At 45.9% G+C, this 17,425-nt stretch overlaps 1 protein-coding gene across 1 annotated transcript in view; it reads left to right on the top strand.

The window, feature by feature from the left end:
• Positions 1-17,425, top strand: part of LOC309808899 (forkhead-associated domain-containing protein 1-like) — a gene marked incomplete at both ends in the record, with an annotated part of 81,702 nt that overhangs the window by 26,407 nt on the left and 37,870 nt on the right. Inside the window, one exon of the mRNA XM_082629470.1 lies at positions 9,244-9,514. Within this exon, the coding sequence (XP_082485596.1) occupies positions 9,244-9,514 (271 nt within the window). The remainder of the gene's footprint in view (positions 1-9,243; positions 9,515-17,425) is intronic.

Below are 17,425 nucleotides of genomic sequence, written 5' to 3' on the forward strand. Positions count from 1 at the left end.
TATGGCCCACAGGGCTGGAAATGCTTACTGTCTGGCTCTACAGAAAACGTTGACCAGCCTCTGCCTGTAACACTATGCAGTCCTGCCTCTTTCATTTGACTTGGTTTCTAAAAGAAGAACTTAAAATAGAGGGGGGAGCTGGGGAGAAAGAACTCACTCAGATTGAGCCTTACTGTGTGCCAGGAAATGTGCTGGTTAATTGCTTAAGTTTACTGAGGAATAAGAAAAAACAGACAAGCTGGAAAACTAAATTTTGAACAGTCTTTTCAATACCTCTTTAAAAAAGAGCTGGAAATATGTGGTTCTAAATATACATACACATATATATGCATTTGCAAATATAGTAATAACATAATTACATTGACATGGATCTGATAAATGTACTAGACATTAACATATTATATATACAACAGATGCATATTATAAATTTTACCTGTTTCTTCAACTGGAAAGTTTTCTTTTAAAACTGTGGACTGTTGGGAATTCCCTGGTGGTCCAGTGGTTAGGACTCAGTGCTCTCAGTGCTCTCACTGCTGAGGGCCTGGGTTCAATTCCCGGTCAGGTAACTAAGATCCCACAAGTGCACAGCGAGGCCAAAAAACGAAATAAATGAAACTGTGGAATGTCTTCCCTGAGTCACTTTTGAAGCAGAAATTTGGGGTTTGTAGTCTGAAGCCTGCTGTAGCTAGAGAACTATTTATCTATCAAAGTTTCTCTAAGCAGCGTTTTACTACTTGTCTTATGATTGGTTCCTTGGTCTTAAATCATCTTCTCTGGAGATGCTGCTTTACTTTTATAACTTGAAAGGTAAATTTGGTGCATGATGACAGTCTGGTGGGTTTTATTTGAGCATGTCATAACCTTTAAAACAACTTTCACTCTGAGTACATAGTGATGCTTATGCTAAAGTCTCAATAAGCATACTGTCCAGGAAATTTGATTGTTTGCAAGTATCAGAAAACCAACTAAAACTAGCCTAGGCAAAAAAAAAAAAAAAAAAAAAAAAAAGCTCATGGAACTGAAAAGGCCAAAAGCTGCAGCTTAGGCCCAGCTGGATCCAGGCGCCCAAATCATGGTCAGGAATCTGACTCTTTCTTCCCTGTTAGCTTCCCAATCTCAGACAGACTCTTGCCTGACCTGTAGGAAAGTGGCCAGCAGCAGCCCCAGCACCCTACAAAGTAGCAGTTCCAGGGATAGAGCCAGCATCTTCATTGACAGTGGCTTGGATCACGTGGCTTCCCCTGAAGCAATCACTGAGGCCAGGGGCCAGGAATGCTCTGATTGGCCAGGCCTGGGTTATGGTCTCACCCCTGGGGTGGAAGGGTCAGAGTTCTATGGACTCAGGATTGTCAGGGAAAGGGTGTCTTCCCTGAAAAAAAATTAAGGTGCCCATCCAGAAGATGGAAGAAATGGATGCGGGGGAGGCAAAAACAAAGAAGATGTCCATGACATTAGGAAGCATTCCTATTGCCTAAGTGGAGCCTTCCGAACGGGATTTGCCACTAGGGATCTGGGGGGAGGAAAATGATGAATAATCCACTTTTCCATTGGAAAAGTCCCAGGCCAGTCTCCAAGGAAGCAGAGTTGCTCATTTCTCTCCTGTGGTGAACTGGTGTGATGAGAAGCTCAGAGTCTGGGCCTTAGTTGTCCATCCCCAAGAAGGGTGGTGTTTCCACGTTCCTGGGACCTCTGAATAGGGCCCGTTGTTGAGGAGGATGTGGCTTTACTGTACCGGGGGTTGAGAAGCCGGCAACTGAGTGAATGACCAGAGAGTATGGTGCCCTTCAGAACAAAGCCTCTTTCTGGTCAAGCTTTGTCATCTCCTACCTGACCTTGTAGGATTTCCTCTACCCTGTGCTCTTACAGGTCCCGTGGGGACTTACTTATGTGATGAGAACTCCTGAGGCTGGGTGTTTTATATCAAAGGCGACTTCCCGAGACCAGTGAAGTGGAGGGCACGGGGCAGCAGACAGCCTCAGGCTCGGCCTCCGCAGCAGAAACTCACACAAAAGGACCCCTGAGGCTGTGTTGTCACCAGATGTCTACAGGCGATGCAGATGACATCGGGGGAGGTGGAGACGGGAGCGCGGGCTGAACCCTTAGCATCCTGCTGAGACAGAACCCAGACTCGGTCAGGAACCAGGCCGCTTCCTGCTTCCTCTGGCAGACCACACCCTTTGTTACCAAATCAGAACCACGTTGCTCCTTCTCTGAACTTAGTTGATGATCATTCATTCATTCATTCATTCCGTCTCTCTATCTGGCAAGACCGAATTGAAGCAGGCCAAGTCTAGGGGTAGCAAAAGCTATTTGCAAAAATCCGGCTGTTTTCTCATTAGATTCTATTTCCCATTTTATGGACTGACCAGGAAGCTGATTAGAACTTGAAAGGAAAGGAAAATCCGTAAGATTGAAGATTTACAAGAAAATGGGAAAATTAGATGGGCCAGATCTCCTTTAACACAGCTGGGAAAAACCCAAACGAATGGCTTTTCTGAACAGCTCAAAGGGACTTAATTCTTTTAAGTTCCAAAACCTAAAAATAATGTATAACTTGGCGGTTCTGTGTTCTAAATGTATAACCCTGATTTCTCACACTGAAGCCCCGTACGTGATTTACCCTTTTCTTGGGGACATAGAATTATTACCCGTCTCTGAGTTACGGTGACACCCCGGTAGCTGTTGAGATAAAGGCCATTTGTCCTGGCACCAAGTAGCACCCCCTCCTGGCTTCTGAGATCTACTGGCCATGTTTTCTAGTCTCCATTCTGTCTTTCCAGGTCCATGGCTCCTCCATGCTGCGGTCAGTGTCCCTGCTCGCCACCATCACCCCTACCCCCCAGGCCCTTCCAGACCATGGGAATTAAGCTCCACATCTATGTATGTTAAATTCTTCTGTAAGGAAGCCGGTCTCTTCTCCCTCCTTTATGTATTTACTCACCAATGTATCTATGTCAGTATGGATCCATGTATACTGATTTTACACTTTGAATTATAATCCAATACTCATTAAATATTTCTTCGCTCAAATTCTTCCAGCCTTGGCCACTGGGAGCTCTTTCAGATTGCTTGCTGTGTCCTTGAGCATCTCCCCACCTTTTCGTTTTGGGCACTTGCTTACTCTCTGCTGTTACAAGATGCACCAGGCTTAGCAGGTGTTTTCCCCATCCCAGCCCCAGAATCAAAGTGCTTTTTATTTACACTCCATTTGCCAACTGTTCAGCTCAGTCAGCGAACACCTACCATGAGTAGCAGGCACTCTGCTGGGTGCCAGCACAGCCAGCAATTGGCTGGTAAATATTTAATGACCAGCTCTCTGGAAAAAGTAAAGTACATGGATGCATAGCATAAGGTTTACTGATATAAAGAATGTGTAGCACAGTCTATCCATGTAACAAAATATACAGTACTCTTTCTTGTAAATTCTATATAGCCAGCTGAGTCTCACAGAATGCTTTCATTGACTTTAGGTGAACTCTTGTATCCATAGCCAATTTCTCATTGCAGTTGACGAATGAGAGAGTTCCCAACCTGAGCACTGGTGGGTATTTTTGGATATTTTGGATTTATGAATAATACAAGTGAAAAAAGAAAGATGTTAGAACTTCACATGTTCATCAGTGACATGAGTGACTTTGTTGCTGCATCAGATAATAATTTTTAAATACTGGAAGAACGTTTCCCCAATTTTTTGCTCTATTCATAACATAACGGCTAAGACACAACATGCTTTTGTATAATCTGCATTGTTAACATTTTCTCCATTACCGTCTTAAGTCTAGGCAATCAACAAAACAAACAAACAAACAAAATCAAGCTCTACATGAACCACCATTATTAAACCTATTTATAAAACTTTTTAAAAACCAAGCCCTCATTTATAACATTTCCTGATTTCTATGGTGTAATACGCACTCCACGGTCAATTTCCAGCTCCCAATGACACATCCCTGAATACACAGAAGGAAAGAGAGGTGTGGTAACACATTACTATGTAACATTTCCAACAGAAACATATAGTAGAGTGAAATAACCTCAAGAGCATAGGTAATAATAAAATAGAGTAAAATAATTAGGAAGGGGTGACTTTTAAGTTTGTATACCAATTGTTTCTGATATAATTTAATTGTAAATTTATGTAAGTTAATTCTTATTAATGGCTGTGTTTATCAACCAGTTGGCAAAATTCCTGGACATTTAACAATCAGTTCTCGTGGGCGGGTACCAGCTGGCCCCAGCACTCCTCTGGTACAGCAGTGAACATACCACAGGTCTTCCCGGATGGAGGCTGGGGTCCTCTGAGCTGCTTCCAGGGCGTGGCATGTACCAGATGAATAACACTTCCATAAGACAGTTGTCAGTGTTCCTAGAAAATCCCATTTCTAAGTAGCCCATGCGATGTCTTGTGTTTTTTCACACCATCTAATGTTCATTTCCTTTTTTTAACTTGGAAAATATCCTATCATTCACTAACCAATCGTCTAAGATCCGTTTGTGAGTATGGAAAGCAGGTAATAAATCATGACTTCGAGTAACCTAGAAGTCCTAAGAGCACAGGTATTGGAGTCAAATTGTGTCACCACTTCCTGGCTGTGAGACCTTGGGCAAGTCATTTAACCTCTCTGAGCTTCAGTTTCTTAATCCACACAATGAGGGGTAAAATGCCTCCTGCAAGATTATTCTGGAGATCAGATGAGACCACATGCATTATCAGATGAGACCACATGCATTAAGTGCCCAGCACAGTCTGTGGCACATCTGTGGCTTCTCTACACAGTGGCTCATAGCCGTTGTATTGTCCACAATTACTTACAAATGGCAGAGCACATAACAAGCTCTCCAAGGGCAAGGTCTAAGTTTCCACCTTCTCTGCAGGCTCCAGGGCTTCCTGGCAGAATTCATGTGTACTGTAGGCACTCGATGTGCAAACTACTTCGAATTTTTTTTAGGGTCTCCCGTTCAACTTATACTCTTTACAGGGTTAGAAGCAGATATTGGAGAAATAACACAAAGAACAAGTAGATAATTTGAAAGAAAATGGATAGTGACTTCTTGAGTAAATCATTGACCTGTGTTTATTAAAGCTAATATAAATTCAGCCGTGGATGTGGTCATGGTTAATCCAGGTGGTTGACAACCTGCTTTTTTTTTTTTTTCGGTACACGGGCCTCTCACTGTTGTGGCCTCTCCCGTTGTGGAGCACAGGCTCCAGACGTGCAGGTTCAGCGGCCATGTCTCACGGGCCTAGCCGCTCTGTGGCATGTGGGATCTTCCCGGACCGGGGCACGAACCCGTGTTCTCTACATCGGCAGGCAGACTCTCAACCACTGCACCACCAGGGAAGCCCCAACCTGCTATTTTAAAGGTAGTATGGAAAAGAAATCAGGAGTATCACATATGCTACCTCAAAAACAAAACAAAAAACCCAACCATGGCAACATACCATATGGTCAGAGAACAGACACAAAGAAAGAGAAAAGGCATTAGCGTGTATTTTTAAACTAAAGTTTCTAAAAACAGACTTGAAGACTTCCCTGGTGACACAGTGGATAAGAATCCACCTGCCAGTGCAGGGGACACAGGTTCGAGCCCTGGTCTGGGAAGATCCCATATGTCGTGGAGGAACTAAGCCCATGCGCCACAACTACTGAGCCTGCGCTCTAGAGCCCACGTGCCACAACTGCTGAGCCCATGTGCCCCAGCTACTGCAGCCCATGCGCCTAGAGCCCACACTCCGAAACAAGAGAAGCCACCACAAGGAGAAGCCTGCGCACCACAACAAGAGTAGCCCCCCGCTCGCCGCAACTAAAGAAAGCCTGCACGTAGCAACGCAAACCCAACACAGACAAAAATAAATAGAATTAAATCTAAAATAAATAAATAATAAAAACAGACTTGTTGATAACTGACCTTGACCCCATGCTTCCTGTACAGCCCAGAGCTAGCTTTTAATGTGAATCTTCTTCTTATGTTTGCTTTTCTCCCTGCCTGTATCGTTGTAGTTGCCAGCAGCAATTTCTGAGAAAACCTTGACCTTCCCTTTGATAAAGCAAGCCGGGAAACTAGAGAAAACCAACTTTAACCATCCAACTAAAGCTACCCTCAACCAACATGCTTCAGAGAAAAAAAAAAAAAAAACCTTTATTTTTAAATTTTTAAACCCGAAGACCTTGGAGTCTCTGCTGCGTTTATACATCTTTGGCTCCTTCCCACTAGGGGCCCTATCGTCCGGGCTCTGTGTGCTGCAAGCAACAGAAACCAGCTCTAGCCAGCCTCAGGGATGGAGCACTTCAGGGGAGCACCCCAGCTAGTGCTCAAAACCAGCTTCCTTATTTTCCCCACCATGTTCACAGCAGCATAGTTATAATAGCCATGAGGTAGAAACCACCCAAGTGCCCATGACGCTTAATGGATAAAAAAAATACAGTCTAAACTGTATGGTGGAATATTATTTAGCCTTAAAAATGAAGGAAGGGCTTCCCTGGTGGCGCAGTGGTTGAGAGTCCGCCTGCCGATGCAGGGGACACGGGTTCATGCCCCAGTCCGGGAGGATCCCGCATGCCGCGCAGCGGCCGGGCCCGTGAGCCATGGCCGCTGAGCCTGCGCGTCCGGAGCCTGTGCTCCGCAGCAAGAGAGGCCACAGCAGTGAGAGGCCCGCCTACCACACACACAAAAAAATAATAAAATAAAAGAAGGAAATTCTGACATGTTACAACATGGATGAACCTTGAGGGCATTATGCTAAGTGAAATACGCCAGTCACAAAAAGACAGGTACCATGTGATTTCACTTATTTGAGGTACTTGGTACTTAGAGTAGTCCAATTCATAGAGACAGAATGTTGGTCACCACGGGCTGGGTGGCGGAGGGAATGGGGAGTTGTTGTCTAATGGTTAATAGAGTTTACGTTTTGCAAGACGAAAAAGTTCTGGAGATCCATCTCACAGAAATGTGACTATACATAACACCACTGAACTGTATACTTTAAAATGGCTAAGATGATAAATTTTATGTTGCAGGTTATTTACCACAATCTGAAAAATAAATAAACAGCTTCCCTCTCTCCATGTCTGGGCTCCACTCCCTCATGCTGGCTGCATTCTGAAGTCCCACCAGGTCACTCCAGATCCTGGTGTCCAGCCAAGTCTTCTTGGTTCTCCTTGGCTCTGATTGGATCACTTGCCCCACCACTGAACCAATCAGTATGTCCAGGGAGTGTGATTGGTTGATTGCTTAGCCCCACCCACAGCAATGGGCCGACAGATTGGGAGGGAGATTCCTGGAATTTCCAGAAGAGCCAGGTGGGTTGCGGCCTGTCCACTACGGCAGTGAACCACTTGAGGCATGAGATATGAGCACTCCCTTCAGCACCCTGGCAGTTAGTGGGCAGTGAGGCACATCTACCTGAGCATCCCAGCACAAAAGGGAATTCCTCCACACTACCCGTAGTCTCTCGATTTGTTTTCTATCAGGCGGGGGTAAAACATATTCAAATTTCCCCCTTCCCACCTTCAGCCCTTTCATTCGATAAATCTTTATTAAATCGATGAGGAAAGGTTGTAGGAATGATTGAGGCAAGACAGCCCCAGAGGAGAGGACGGGAAGGGATAGGATGGATGGAGAAGTGAGTGCAAGGCAGAAGCAGGACACCTCAGCTTCTGAAAGGAGAGAAAGGAAGAAAGCTTAGGTGGAGACCGAGGTGCCCACAGTGGAGAGAAATTCGGATCTTCACATAAGGTAACAGAGTTCTGGAACACTGCCAAGTCCGTTCCTGAAACAGGTTTCAACGGGGCCAGTGTCATCATAAATGCTGGGCCAGGTGTCGCCAGGCAATTGGAGTTTGATTTTCCCGAACAGTGTTCTCCCTGACTCCAAAAAAGTCTTCAGGGGAATTCACCGGATTCTTGACTTGGCTGGGAAAGACTGTAGCTAAAAGACTGGTTTGGGAACCTGAGTGAGTGGAGAACCTTCCTCTTGAATACAATCCAGCTGGAGCTATAGGAAGTTCTGTCTGCCAGTGCTCCTATTTCGGAAGCATTCTGTCCTGTTTCTCATTACGTGTCTGCAGTCTGCAGAAAGAGAAACGTGACCGCCACAGGCGGCAAACCTTTGAACTTAGCTTCTTCCTTGAAAAGTGTGTTTTTTTCTGCCAAGAGACTGGGGGCGGGGCAGAGAAGGGAGAGAGAGACAGAGAGGGAAAGAGCTTTCCAGAACCCCAGTCCCACCACCCTCTCCACCACCACCTGAGCTTGGTGAAGTCCTTAACCTCTCCAAGCCTCATTTGTAAGCTAGGAATAAGGAGAGCTCCTCCCCTTCAGGGCTATCGAGAGAAATCGGTGAGTAATTACAATAAATGGTAGCATTCACGATGTCACGGTTTAACCACTAGACTCGGGGAGGGACGGCCACAACAGCATTAACCAAGACAAAGCCAGGTGTCAGCACCTCTCAGCATTTGCTTCTCCCGGTGTAGATGGATTTTGATGTGTTCTCTAATGAAAGTAGCTACAGACATCTTCCGCCGGGTCAGATGAAAAAAGGTTCCCTCGATAGATATTTATGGCGCGTCTGCCAAGAATCAGATGTGGCAGATGTTGAGGATCACAGGCTAATGAGCCAGCTGGGTTTCCAGCCAGTTGGGGTGCCTGCCACCCCAGAGCTCTCGGCTTCGGGGAACAGGTGGAATGGGAATGCCAGGGAGACACACAGTGTGGATGTGTGTGTCCTGGAGACCTGGGCTTGAATCTCGGAGATGTGTTCATTCATTCTTTCAACCAGTATTTAAGGACCTACTGTGTATGTGCCAAGGGTTTATTCTAGGAGCTGAGGATACGGTGCTGAGCAAGGTAGACAAAAAGCTGTCAGCCTCTCAGAGCTCAGAGGTGGCGTTGTACCAGCTCAGACGCTCACTGCCAAATCTGTGGTCCTGGGAAAGTCACTAGGTCTTGCTCAGCCTCGGGCTCATCACAGAGCATCAGGGGTATTAAATGAGGTAATGCATGTGAATCTCTTGACTGGGTGCCTGGCACGAAGGTTGCACCCAATAAATGGTGGTGTGATAGTGTGCAAGGTGACCCATGGTGGGGACCGCCATCCCAAATTTGGGGAGAGTCTGGGAGGGATTCTTGGGAGAAGTGACTTACACGCCGAAATCTAGGGCAGCAATTATGTCGCCGGGACAGAAAGGTGAAGACCACCCCAGCTGCTCGTAACCTCCCCTGACCCTCTTGTCTGCCCCTGCAGGTCTCCTTCCCATGGGTGAGGGGCCCAGCACCTTGGCCAAGGCCACAGCTACCTTGGGCCACCCAGCAACTGAACCAGTCACCCTCACCACCACAGACCCCCTTCTACCCGGGCATCTGGCCAGCGCCAGTGCAGAGGAGCTGGTCGCAGGGGTCCCCCGAGCCCCCCATGGTCCCACCAGCCTCCCACAGGCGGCCCGTGAGTGCCAGCGAGAAGATGTTCTCCTTCGGGGTGGACAGAGCCGCCCACAGCGTTCCCATCATCAGGCAAGGTACTCATGGGTGCTTCCTTGGCGGCTTAGGGGAGGGGCTTTTGCTAGGAGGATGGGTCTCAGTTTCTGCTTTCCCCTTTTTTTAAAAATTTTTATTGAGGTGCAGTTGATTTACAGTGTTGTGTTAGTTTCAGGTATGCAGCGCACTGAATCTGTTAAACATATACATGTATCCACTCTTTTTTAGATTCTTTTCCCATATAGACCATTACAGAGTATTGAGGAGAGTTCCCTGTGCTATCCAGTAGGTCCTTCTTAGTTATCTCTTTTATGTATAGTATTGTGTATGTCAATCCCTCTCTTCCAATTTATCCCTCCCCCCTCTTATTCCCGGTAACCATAAGTTTATTTTCTACATCTGTAACTCTATCTCTGTTTTGTAGATAAGTTCATTTGTACCTTTTTTTAGATTCCACATATAAGCAATATGGTATGATATTTGTCTTTCTCTGGCTTTTGCTTATGTTCTCTGGTTCTGAAGTAGAACATAATCAAATGTGAAAAAATTGGGATAAGCAGAAAGTTAGAAAACAGTAAAAGATAAGCTGTCACCCTTATCACCAGAATTCTCCCTGTTGACTTTTTGGTACAAACTCCTCCAAGACTGTGCTCTGCCCATCTGCACACGTCAGTACCTCTGTGGTGAGTGTGTGTGTGTGTGTGTGTGTGTGTGTGTGTGTGTTTGTACATATATATGAATATATATGAATTTGTATCAGAATCTAAATTTATATACTTCAACTCAGATGTACAGACATATTGGTAACTGAAATCCCTCTTGCCTTAGGAGGTTTTTAAATATTTTATTACCATTTTACAGGTAAGAGGAGACTGAGACTTATGGAGAAAATTACTTCTCCGGAGGTTATGTATTCAATCTAATCTAAAATAACGCTTTTCAGTCAAATTTAAGGCTGGTTATCTCAGTGACTGTCACTCACAGCCTGGTCACTTTGGGGACACACAGCCATCAGGGTTTCCTTCTCCCCCCCCCCCCAGAAGGCCTCATGGCACTTGGGGAGGAGACTTCCTGTCTGTCACCATCCTCTTGGCCTTGCCAGGCTTACTGGCAGAGTAGCTGGGTCGACTTAGTCCCTGGCATGATTCCCAGGTTTCTTCTGTGGCCACTGGTGTGAAGGTCCCATTCTCTGTTTTCTGTGTCCCAGCCCCAGACCCCTCTGAGTCCCCAGGTCTCTCGATGCCTCCACACCCTTCCCTGGTCTCACTCAGGACCACTCACCTAGTCACTTCCCTCAGCCATTCAAATAATAGTTATTATTCTGAAATAAACAGACTAAGGAGCAAATGAAAGGTATCTCTGCAGTTTACATCATCATCATCATCATCTAAGGAACGCTCATGTACCAACCACCCAAGTTAAGAAATTACTCAGCCATTTCCCCCCAGCATTTTTTTTAAATTTAATTTTATTTATTTCTTTATTTATGGCTGTGTTGGGTCTTCACTTCTGTGCGAGGGCTTTCTCCAGCTGCGGCGAGCAGGGGCCACTCTTCATCGCGGTGCGCGGGCCTCTAACCATCGCGGCCTCTCTTGTTGCGGAGCACAAGTTCCAGCCGTGCAGGCTCAGTAGTTGTGGCTCACGGGTCCAGCTGCTCCGTGGCATGTGGGATCTTCCCACACCAGGGTTCGAACCTGTGTCCCCTGCATTGGCAGGCAGACTCTCAACCACTGCGCCACCAGGGAAGCCCCTCACCCAGCATTTTAATGTGAAAACGTTCAAACATACAGCAAAGCAAAAAGAATTTTACAGAGACACCTCTCCTCCTAATTCTACCGCTAACACTTTGCTGTACTCTTTATTACATTTCTGTCTACCCATCCTTCTTGTCCTGCATTAATCCATCTTATTTTTTGGATGCATTTCAAAATAAATAGCACACATCTGTAGTCCTCCCCCTAAATGTTTTAGCACATATACCATTAACTAGAACTCAACATTTTTGTCTCCTTCATGTAAAATGAACACAGAATGTGTATTAGTTATCATGATTGCATAACGAATTCTCCCCAAACGTAGTAGCCTAAAGCAAAATCAAACATGTGTTATCATCTATACGGTTTCTGTGGGGTCAGGAATTTGGCAGCAGCTTAGCAGGACGGCTGTGGCTCAGGGTCCCTCGTAAGGCTGCAGTCATCTGAAGGCTTGACCTGGGCCAGAGGATCCACTTGGAACACGGCTGCTCACATGTGTGTCAGCAGGAGGCCCCGGTTCCTCACCACATGGGCCTCCCCAGAGAGTGGCTCGAGCGTTCTCATGACACGGCAGCTGCTCCTCCTGAGCAAGTGATCCTGGAGGACAAGATGGAAATGGCAACATCTCTTGTGACTAAGCCTCAGAAGTCATGCTCTGTCATTGTTGCAATATCCTGATGGTTACCCAGGGCGTCACCCTCCAGTGTGGGAGAAGACTACAAACGGGCCTGAAGACCAGGAGGCAGGGATTATCAGCAGTCATCTTGGAAGCCAGCTACCACAGCCTGCCCTCGGGTCCTCAATGATTCACACTCCTCCTCCTCTCTCCCGAGGCCCCCCAAAATCTCACCCCAGTAACAGCATCGGCTCAAATTCCAGAATCTCGTCTAAATCAAGTCCAGGTACAGATGGGGCTCATGGGTGTAGTACGTTACGTTCAGCTCATCAAGTACTACTTCCAGAAATCTGAAGACCTCTGAACAAAGGGTCTGTCCCTCACACACCCAGCACATATTGGTGGGACAGACATAGCATCACTGCTACATACACTCCTCTAGTTCCAAAAGAAGAAAAACAGGAAACACACAGGAGTCCCTGGCCCAAAGCAGTTCTGAAGTCCAGCTGGGAAAATATCGGCAGTTCCTTGACTGGGCTTCAGTCCAACTCTTGCCCAGAAATGACTTTCTAGGGCTCTTGGCTCTGCCCCTGGTCCGTGAGTTCCGCCTTCTGAGTCGTCCTCCCTTTCCTATGAAAGGTGTCCCATGGATGTGGCTGCATAGTTTTATAGCCTGCTTCCTGCCTGTAGAAGCTTGGGGGTCCAGACGCTTCTTTTACTTTTGTGGGTCTCTGTCAGTCTGAGTTGGCAGTGCTTCTTATTGGGGTTCATCCTATTAGGCAAAAACCACGCCCACAGACTTTTTTGTCACAAGCCCTTCCACCATGGGCTTCTGCAAAGACTGACAAAGGACCGAAGCTTCTTAGAAGCCCAGTTCTTTGACCGAAGGGTTCTCTTGGACACTGCCCTGGATCTGTATTCTTAACAAAGGATTTTACAACCACACCCTCAGCTTCTTCTCTGGACTGTGTTTTCTTGAGAGTGCCCTTGATTTGATCTTTGCCCAGAACCTGTTTCTTACATTTCATTTGCCACCTGGAGAGACAGGGAATTTTCAAGCCCAGAACATTGCCCTGATTTAACAGCCCTTCCTTTAACTGTCTCTCCCCCTCACATTTCACTATAAGTAGCAAGAAGTAACCAGGCAGCACCTTCCAAGACTCTGTCTGGGACTCTCTTTAGCTTGACCACTTAGCCTCATCACAAACATTTTCTACCTTCCTCATGACCACAGGCAACGTGTTAGGAAACCTTCTGCCACCACCTAACAAGGATCCCTTAACCCCAGTAACATTTTCCTCACTTTCCTGGAACCCTTCCCTCACTGCCTCCTCAAAGGCCATCGGGCTTCTACTAAGACTATTGAGGCTTTCTCAAAGACTCTTGGCCAAAGTCCTCCAGCTTCTGGCCACTGTTCCATCCCAAACCACTCCACATTTTAGGGTTTTTGTTAAATTTTCCACCACTCCTGGTGCCCAAACCTGTATTTGCTACTTATTGTTGCATACCAAATTACTGCAGGATGTAATGGCCTAAAACAACAGTAAACATTTATTATCTCATAGCTTCTCTGAGGCAGGAAGTTGGGAATGGCTTAGCTGGGGGATTCTTGCTCAGGCTTGTCCATGAGGTGGCAGTAATGGTGGTGGCTGGGCTGTGGTCCTCTGGGGGCTTGTCTGGGGCTGGAGGACTCACCTCCAGGATGGGTCACTCCCATGGCTTTTGGTAAGAGGCCTCAGTTCTTCACTAAGTGCACCTCTCCATACGTTGCTTGAGCATCCTCAAGCTGCCAGCTCCTCCAGACAAGTGGTCTTAGCGAGTGAGGCAGAAGCTGCAATGTCTTTTATGATCTAACCTCAGGAATCAAACTGTGTCATTTCTGCAATATCCTTGGTTACATAGAGAAGCTTTGTTACGGACTGAATTGCATTCCCCCAAAATTCATATGCTGAGGCCTCAATCCCAATATCACAGAATGTGACCATATTTGGAGATAGTGTATTGAAATAGATGATTAAGTTAAAATGAGATGATTGGGTGGGCCCTAATCCAAGGGCTGGTGTCCTTGTAAGAAGAGAGAGAGAGACGCCAGGGATGCACGTGCACAGAGAAAAGGGCATGTGAGGACACAGCAGGAAGGTGGCCGTCTGCAAGCCAAGGAGAGAGGCCTAACCCTGCCCACACCTTGATCTTGGACTTCCAGCCTCCAGAACTGTGAGAAAATGAATTTCTTTTGTTAAGACCTCCTGTGGTGTTTTGTTATGGCAGCCCCAGCTAACTAATATAAAGTCCATCCATTATTGGAGAGGATGATGCAAGGGTCTGAATACCAGGAGACAAGAATCAGTGGGGCCATCTTGGAGACTGCCTACCACACCCTGAAAGGTGTAGATCTTGAATGTGCACAACTATGTAACCCAAATTCCTATCAAGATATAGAACATTACCATCACCCCAGAAAGTTCCCTCATGTCCCTCCCCAGTCAATTCCCAGCCCCAGGCCCCAGAGGCACCCACTCTTCTGAATTCTTTTCCCGCCATGGATTAGATATTCCTGTTCTAGAATCTCAAGTACACAGAACCATGTAGTACATGTTCCTTTGTGGAAGGCTTTTTTCACTCAGCATAGTATTTCTGAGATTCATTCATTTTGTTGTATGCATCATGTTCTGTCTTATGAACATATATACAGGGTTTTGGGTTTTTTTTTTTAATGTGTCCTTTGGACACATGGCACATGGGCTGTTTCTTTTCTTTTTTTCACTCCGCCATTTAAATTTTTCCACTGTAATCACCGGTTTCTCCAGTGCCATGCTGAACTGAAGGACTTGGATTCCCCCTGGAGAAATGAAGGATGAGTCGTATGGCTTAAAGTCCCTCACATCTACCTGGGCTCTATCTCCTCAGCCTCTCAGCCAGGTCTCATGTTTCCAAACGTTTGCCCTCGTTCCCCTGACACTCTCGCCATCCTCAGAAAAGGACTTTCATCTTCCCGTGTCATGGGGAGTTCCTTTGTGTCTGGGCCTCTCTACTGCACGCTTTAGAGAAAACTCTGTGCTCCAGTCCTCCATGCTGTCTCTTGACAGAAAACACCTCTTTTTAAGGGTTCCGAGAAAGCTCTTTCCTCTCTTAGCAAAGCTGGGCTCTTCCAATTAAATTGGTTTACTGTTAGACTGTCACCTTGCTTTAGACTTGAAAAATTCTATTTGAAAACCCAAAGCCAAGGATTTATTTACTGCAGATCAGGTCAGGGTTTCTCAATCTTGGCACAGTGACAGGTGGGTCGCATAACTCCTTGTTGAAGGATCTGTCCTGTCCACTGTAGAGTGTTTAGCAGCATCCCTGACTCCTACCCACCAGAGATACCAGTAGCAACACCACCACCACCACCCCTAACTGTGGTTCTCAAAAATGTCTCCAGACGTTGTCAAAAGTCAGAACGTCGTTTTGCCTGGGGGAAAACTCACCCTGTTCTAGTTAATACTCATCCTTCCTGTACCACAAGGCAATAAAACGTCAGCTCCAAGGCCAAATCTTAATGGCAAGAGCTCATGGGAGGTGGGGAAGAATTACTGAGAAAAGAAAATATGTGGAGTGACTTATTAAAATAGCATCTTGATTCATATATATATATATATTTTTCCCAATAATAGGATCATATGAACCTAACATAGGTAACCATTTTTTTTCTTTTTTTGGCCGTGCCGCTCAGGTTGCAGGATCTTTGTTCCCCAGCCAGGGATGGAACCTGTGCCCCCTGCAGTGGAAGCACAGAATCCTAATCACTGGACTGCCAAGGAATTCCCTACCTGATTTTTAAAATTCAATAATATGTCATAAACATCTTCCCACTTCAATACATTGACTACATAGTGGTTAAAAGCATAGGCTCTGAATCCAACAAACTTAGGTTCATCCCTTGACTCTACCACTTACCAGCTGTGTGTCCTTGAGCAGGTGACTTGCCGTCTCTGTGCCTCATATCTCTCACGTATAAAATGGAGATGGGAATAATAATGCCTATCTCACTGGGTTGTTATGAAGACGAAATCGTATCCTGCGTGTAAGTGCTGAGCACAGCGCCTGGTGCATAGCGAACATTCAGTAAATATTAAAATATTTAATATTTTATTATTTAAATTTTAAATTTTACAATCTTAATAATTTAAATATTTTAAAATTTTAATATTTAAATTTTAAATATTAAAATTTAAAAATTAAGTTATTACCTAACCATGATTGTTATTTAACTTTTATTTACAACTTACAATGTCTGAAAGACACAGTTAAGGTGCACACATACTGCCCCTGCTGCAGACTGGTGATCATTGGAGCGCACCAGGACAGCTGGGGGTTGTTAAAATATTAAAGTAACTCCCCTGCCTTTTGGCCAACAGCTCATGCCCGAAAATTCTTAAAGTGCCTGCGTCCCCATATCCGCCGTCCCACCGCCCCAGCCCTCCCGACTCTCCCTGGGGCTTCTCCCCACTGGGACCTCCGAAGGACCCAGCATCTAGAGTTAAGCCGGTTTGGCCATACATGGCCCTTAGGTTCTTTTTGATAAATAACAGTAGCCGGTAAAGAAGTTTGGGGCAGGTGAGGGGTAACTGCTCCCGCACCTCCCTGCCTGGGTGTAAGGAAAGCAAGTCTCAGAGCAAATTCTAGCCCCACAAAGACTTTGAGTAAACACACCTTCCCCAGTAAAGGGACCCCATCGATCAGCCTGTTCTGTAAGTTTGATGAAGTCCCCCTCCGACCATCATCTTGCAGGGAAGCGTCCCTCAAGACAGCCACGACAGGGTCGTAGAGGCAGCCGGAGTCACCCCTAGAGATGGCATCAGACGCCAGAACTCTAAGCTGAGCCTGGACAGGGGCCCAGTTAGGGTCAGACCCCGAGGCCCTCCCTGGGGACACAGGCCAGGCAGTACCTTCCTCCAGTGGGAGCCGATTTCCTGAGGAATCTGAAAACAGATGAAATCTTCCTCCTGAAAACTCAGTTTCCAAATTGAGATACACAATCAGTGTAAAATAAACCCCAGATTTCAAAGGCTTCATGCCTCGAAAAAAAAGAATATAAAATATCTCCATATTTTTTGTCGATCACGTGTTGAAATGATGTTTTTTTAAATATGTTGGGTTAAATAAAATTGATCATTAAAAATTCCTCTCTTCTTTTTACTTTTTTAACGTGACTACGAGAAAATTGAAAATTGCATTCTGTAGCTCCCTTTATTTCTCTATCAGGCACTGCTGCTATAGTCAGTTAGGACTTAGCTGCTCAGGATCCAAGAGAGTCAGATGGGGGCAGTGAGCTTCAAATAAAAGTTTTCTAATCATGGACCTAGCTGGGGAGGTGGAGGGAGAGAAAATGGGCAGCTGCTGAAGTTCCAGGCCCTTGTGTTCCTCGTGCCCCAGGAAACAGTGTGGCCAGGGCTGCTCATTCAACACGCAAGGCTGTGCATTCTCTGGGCACCACAGGCCATCAGCTATGTCCACTAGAGGTTCTGGGGTCCACAAAGAGGTTTGAGACCTGGCTGGGGGGCAGGAATCTTTGACTCTAAAATGCATAAATAAAAAATACA

The sequence above is a fragment of the Mesoplodon mirus genome, assembly GCF_964341445.2.
Source record: "Mesoplodon mirus genome assembly, chromosome: 7".
NCBI classification, from domain to species: domain Eukaryota; kingdom Metazoa; phylum Chordata; class Mammalia; order Artiodactyla; family Ziphiidae; genus Mesoplodon; species Mesoplodon mirus.